Here is a 6,083-nt window from a genome sequence, read left to right as displayed (position 1 = left end):
AGGAAGGAAGGAAGGAAGGAAGGAAGGAAGGAAGGAAGGAAGGAAGGCTTAAGCATTAGTGGAAACAAAAGGGGGCTTCAATAATCCAGGAAGAAATGAATAGCCCATTAGATAGGACAGTAAGGGCTGATTTTCAAGATGAAGAGGAGATGCTGAGAGGCATAGAGCTCATCTTACAGCACAGAGATTCTAATACCTTGTTTAAAATCCAGATTCTTAATTCCTTCCCAGAAATTGACTAGGTAAGGATTAGAGTTCCCTGTGTAGTTTTTATCCCCCTGGCAGCATTCACCAGTGTACACACCAACATTAGGAAGCCAGGCATTAAGCAGGACTGACCAAGAATACCTAGTTTCAAGCTAATTAGTAAGGAGGTGACACAGTTACATTTGACATGGTAATAAAACAGTGGGCTCAGCTGAGATTAAAATGCAAGTTTAACAGGTCTGGGGTGGACCTAAAGTAACTTCCTTTCTAACAAGTTCCAGGAGAAAATGGTGTGCTTCTCTGAGAACCACACCTGCAGTAGCAACAAAAAAACAAGATGGTTGCAAATGGGCTGAGACCACAGCCTCAGTTCGTAACCTATCCCAGTAATCTGGACAAGAGATGATGAACATCTGAACTGCTGGGTGATGGCAAGAATAGGGTCCAGTGAAATGTAAGGAGGTAAAATTGGAAAAACAAACTTAGAGAGTAAGATTCAGAGTGTGGAGTAAAGACGGGCGTCATGTGTGGTATGAAGCATAGCTGTCATGCATACCCATCACTACATAGTAATGACATTAGCTAAAGTAAAACAAAAGTGGTTTGGTATGTGAAGGAGTCTCTCTGTGTCTCTACACCTCCTTACAATAAATGTCTTCTTACCACATCTGCTGAGTGCCTGTGGCATTTTTAAAATATATTATTAGAGGTCTGGTTACGTGAGATACTTTGTTTGGAGTTGAGAAATGGAGTAGGAAGAGAGTCATTTATTTAATGCATTGAATCTGAAGAGTCTGTTAAGTAGCTAACATTTTAAGGATGAATGAAAGAAGAACCCATAGAGACCAAGAAATGTTAGAACAGAGATTGATTGACACAGAAAGAGCGATATCAAAGGCAGATCCAGGGGGTTGAGAGCTCAGTGGTAGAACATTTGCCTAGTGTACGAGAAGCCAGCTTCCCTCCCAGCACCCCCCCGACTCTGTACCACACACTCATGCACGCAAAGCATGTGCACACACATGCACGTAGACACACGCTTTCCAGGAGAGAGCACAATATTATTTCCATAGACACATCAAGCCAAAGTTACATACACACGGACACTGCTTAAGGCTACCTTTCCAAGATGCTGATTAACTAAAGAAAAAGTGTAAATCCCCCAAATTAGTTTTTTTCTCAATCTTTTGAAGAAAAGTTTAAAAGTAAAGTTAGTTATTTTCCACATCGTTCATAATGGTAAATCTCATAGTGCCTTTTGCATTCAGAATTTTCTCTCTCCTTTTCCCCCACAGATTAATCATACTTAGAAGAGCTGCTATGACAACATAGGGAGGTGAAAACTAACAGATGCAAATGCAAGTTTTGCTATGCACTGAAGAAAAAGCATTGTCTGTGAAGTTCTATTTTTAAAAATGTCTGCTTGTAACACCTTTACTGAACACGTTTGGAAACCTGGCGAATGCAAGAATTGCTTTAAGCCTAAAAGCTTGCACCAGCTTCCTCCAGACTCTGAGAAGACACCCATCACCCACGGCAATGTGAAAACTAATGCCAACCATAGTAACAACCACCGCATCAGGAACACTGGGAACTTCCGGCCTCCTGTGGCTAAAAAGCCCACCATAGCTGTAAAGCCCACTATGATGGTGGCAGATGGGCAAAGTGTGTGTGGTGAGCTTAGCATCCAAGAACACTGTGAGAACAAACCTGTCATCCTGGGGTGGAACCAAAACAAGACTTCTTTGAGCCAGAAACCACTTAACAACAATTCTGAAGGTGATACTGAAGGATATGGCCACATTCCTCAGCAGTGTGGCAGTAATGACAGTGCAAAAAAGACACCCAATAACAACAATGGACTCACTGAGGTGCTAAAGGAGATTGTGGGTCTGGATGCCACCCCTCAGAACAGAGGGAAGGAAACAAACTCCAGAGAAACATTCTTAGGAAGAATAAATGATTGCTACAAACGCTCACTGGAAAGAAAGATTCCACCAAGTTGCATGATAGGGAGCATGAAGGATCCTCAGGGCAAGCATGTTATTCTGAGTGGGAGCACAGAGGTCATCAGTAATGAAGGGGGCCGGTTCTGCTACCCTGAGTTTTCAAGCGGTGAGGAGAGTGAGGAAGATGTGCTTTTCAGTAGCATGGAAAAGGAGCATGAGAGCTGGGACGAGAGTGATGAAGAACTCCTAGCCATGGAGATTCGCATGAGAGGGCAACCTCGCTTTGCTAACTTCAGGGCAAACACTCTGTCTCCTGTTCGATTCTTTGTGAGCAAAAAATGGAATACCATCCCCTTACGGAATAAGTCTCTGCAGAGAATCTGTGCTGTAGACTATGATGACAGCTATGATGAAATACTTAATGGTTATGAGGAAAATTCCGGGGTTTCCTATGGTCAAGGAAGCATGCAGAGCATGGTGTCATCTGACTCCACATCACCAGATTCCTCTTTCACAGAGGAGTCACGTTCTGAAACAGCCAGCAGTTTATCTCAGAAGATGTGTAATGGGGTGCTATCTCCTGGTAACCCAGGAGACTCTAAAGATATGGCAGAAAGTGAGTCTAATCAGGAAAGTCCGCCTGCTAATAATGAGGAGAAGGACTCATCGCTGACCTCCAAAAGCTCAGCAAAAGTTCCAGAGACACACAAAGCCGTCCTCGCTCTCCGCTTACAGGAGAAGGATGGTAAGATCGCAGTACAAACTGAGAAACCAGAGAGCAAAGCTTCTACAGATATCACTGGCCAAGCAGTCACCATAAGCCTCGCCCCTGTACAAGAACAAACAAAGCCCTACCGTGTTGTAAATCTGGAACAGCCACTGTGTAAGCCATATACTGTTGTGGATGTGTCAGCAGCCATGGCCAGTGAGCACCTTGGGCGCCCCAAGATAAAAGGATCATCTTCTACTCCAAACTCTCCAGTAACATCACCTGCATTGACACCAGGACAGATAAATGCCCATCTCAAAAAATCCAGTGCAATCCGATACCAGGAAGTATGGACTTCCAGCACCAGTCCACGACAAAAGATTCCTAAAATAGAATTAAGTGCTGGGGGAACTGGGCCAAATGTCCCTTCAAGGAAAAACTGCCATAAATCAGCACCTACTTCACCCACGGCTACAAATGTTTCCTCCAAAACCATTCCTGTTAAATCACCTAATTTGTCTGAAATAAAATTTAATAGTTACAACAATGCTGGGATGCCGCCTTTTCCCATTATCATTCATGATGAGCCATCCTATGCTCGAAGTTCCAAAAACGCTATTAAAGTTCCCATTGTTATTAACCCAAATGCGTATGACAATCTCACCATCTACAAAAGTTTTCTGGGAACAAGTGGAGAACTCTCTGTGAAGGAAAAAACCACAAGCGTAATAAGCCATACTTACGAAGAAATAGAAACTGAAAGCAAAGTGTCTGATAACGCCACTAGCCAGCTCCCAGACTGTCCCCAAGCTAAAGGGTTTTCCAACAGCACGGAGCGAAAAAGAGGCTCGGTAGCTCAGAAGGTTCAGGAGTTTAACAGTTGTCTCAACAGAGGTCAGTCTTCTCCACAAAGAAGCTTTAGTTCCAGCCACAGCTCCCCAGCAAAAATCCAGAGACCCACTCAAGAGCCTGTGGCCAAAACAGAAGGTGTGCAAGGATCTCAGGTGCCCAGCACCAGGGAGAAAGCAAGCGCCGTGCTTTGTCAGATTGTGGCTTCTATCCAGCCCCCCCAGGCTCCTCCAGAAGCATCTCAGTCTAGCCCTAAGACTTGCAGTGTGGAAGAGCTTTATGCTGTTCCTCCAGATGCAGACACTACAAAAAGTGTTCCTAGAAATACACCAGTCAGACCCAAATCTCTCTTTACATCTCAGTCTAGTGGGGAAGCTGAGGCACATCAGACCACAGAAAGCCCGACCACCAAAATTCAGAAAGATCCACTCACAAAGCCAGTCACTTCCCCTCCCTCCAAACTAGTGAGCAGCACCCAGAGTGAGCCACCACCACCCTTCCCGCCACCACGCTCTACTTCCTCCCCTTACCATGCAAGTAACCTTTTGCAGAGGCATTTTACCAATTGGACCAAGCCAACCAGTCCCACCAGATCAACAGAAGCTGAATCAGTTTTGCACTCAGAAGGCAGCAGGCGGTCAGCTGATGCAAAACCTAAGCGCTGGATATCATTTAAGAGCTTCTTCCGCCGCCGGAAAGCAGACGAGGAAGAAGAGAAAGAGAAAGAGCGAGAGAAAGGAAAGCTGGTGGGCCTGGATGGAACAGTCATTCACATGCTGCCCCCTCCTCCAGTCCAGCGCCATCATTGGTTCACAGAGGCAAAAGGAGAGTCCAGTGAGAAGCCTGCCATCGTGTTCATGTACAGGTGTGACCCTGACCAAGGCCAGCTCAGTGTGGATCACGGCAAGTCCGGGGCCGAGAAAGGGAGAGCAGAGGAAGTATTACACCGGAACTCAGAAGAGAAGAAGAGTAGCCATTCTTCTCCATCTCAGCCTCCTGACAACACTCGCAGGTATGTAAACTAAACTGGAGGAATGTAGGAAAATATCTTAAATACATTTTCAGGCTCTACATTTTCTTTTATATCTTTTAAGATTGCACAGAGCTGTTTCCGTTTGTAAGAAGTGCTGCAATGGTCATTATCCATCTTGGTAACTACATTCCATGATTAGAATATTATTAAAGTGATCTCACTGCACCAAACAAGGTTTATGACCCTGAATCTCCAGCTAAAGTAGTGCATCACATTCTGGTAACTGCAGGGGCTTTAACATAGAAAAGCAAATTCATGGCGCTGTAATATCGATGTGTGATATGTTCTGGGTGCTGAGATGGAATAAGGAAGAAGCAAAATGAATGTCCCATCCCTCGTGTGCATGAACTAAAACTTCAAGAAATTCTTTACGGTTTTTACTTAGTTGTTATCCTCATAGGCATTACTTTATCTTAAGTGATTATGTAGTTTTTTGTTGGTGTCTCTTTTCAAAAGTGTGGCGCAGAGAGTAAGCACTTACTAGATTGTTAACATGTAGGAGAAATAAGGAAAGTTGGTTATTGATACTAAGATCAAGGGGTACAATCCTCACTTCACCCAGGCAAGCTGTAAGTTTTCTAAGTATTAGTTTTCTTTAATACTTCAGTAACAATTTTTTGATAACATACTGCCTGCATGGTACATCCAAACATTTTTCTCAGTCGTACTAAAGCCTTGTAAATGGACTGCATTCATCAGATAACAAACAAAATCGAGAATTGAACAGAATCATAAGTTAGTGCTTATGAGAGCTAGAATTCACATCTTCATCTGTCTCAGTCTAGAACTGTTTGTTTTCCTAAAGTGCTACGTCATAAATGAACACAAGATCAAAGGACTGGAGGACTAACTTAGCAAAGTTAATTGCCAGTTAAACAAGTACATTTATCCAAAGTTTGTAACAAAAAGACTTTCCTTTTAATCCTTATTCATTTTAGTCTTGGACAAGTGTCTCAAATACTTGATTCTCCTGAGTCATAATCCCTCCAGGCATACTGTAAACTTTCTTTACCGAGCCTGGCCTACTCTCTGGCAAGTATAACAACTTCTGGTTGAAAGGACAGATTTCCTCACCATTTATTTGGTGGGGGGGGGGGTCTTTCAAGACATTGTTTTCCTTTCAAGACATTGTTTTCCTGTATAACCTTGGCTGTCCTGGACTCACTTTGTAAACCAGGCTAGCCTTCAACTCACAGAGATCCACCTGCCTCTGCCTCCCCAAGAGCTGGGATTACAGGCTTGTGTCACTGTGCCCGGCTTTTCTCACCATTTTTAGGTTTAAAAAAAAAGTGTGTGTGTGTGTGTGTGTGTGTGTGTGTGTGTGTGTGTGTGTGTG

General features: G+C 43.7%; 1 protein-coding gene across 2 annotated transcripts in view; it reads left to right on the top strand.

The window, feature by feature from the left end:
- The window catches only part of Peak1 (pseudopodium enriched atypical kinase 1), a 214,401-nt gene that overhangs the window by 156,787 nt on the left and 51,531 nt on the right, over positions 1–6,083 (top strand). For both annotated transcript variants that reach the window (XM_055621942.1, XM_055621941.1), the window contains exon 4: positions 1,503–4,726. In XM_055621942.1, coding sequence (XP_055477917.1) covers positions 1,623–4,726 — 3,104 coding nt within the window. In that variant the 5' untranslated portion in view covers positions 1,503–1,622. The remainder of the gene's footprint in view (positions 1–1,502; positions 4,727–6,083) is intronic.

Source organism: Psammomys obesus, unplaced genomic scaffold (assembly GCF_907164565.1).
Source record: "Psammomys obesus unplaced genomic scaffold, mPsaObe1.curated_primary_1811, whole genome shotgun sequence".
Classification (NCBI taxonomy): domain Eukaryota; kingdom Metazoa; phylum Chordata; class Mammalia; order Rodentia; family Muridae; genus Psammomys; species Psammomys obesus.
This window is presented reverse-complemented; position numbering and strand designations above follow the sequence as displayed.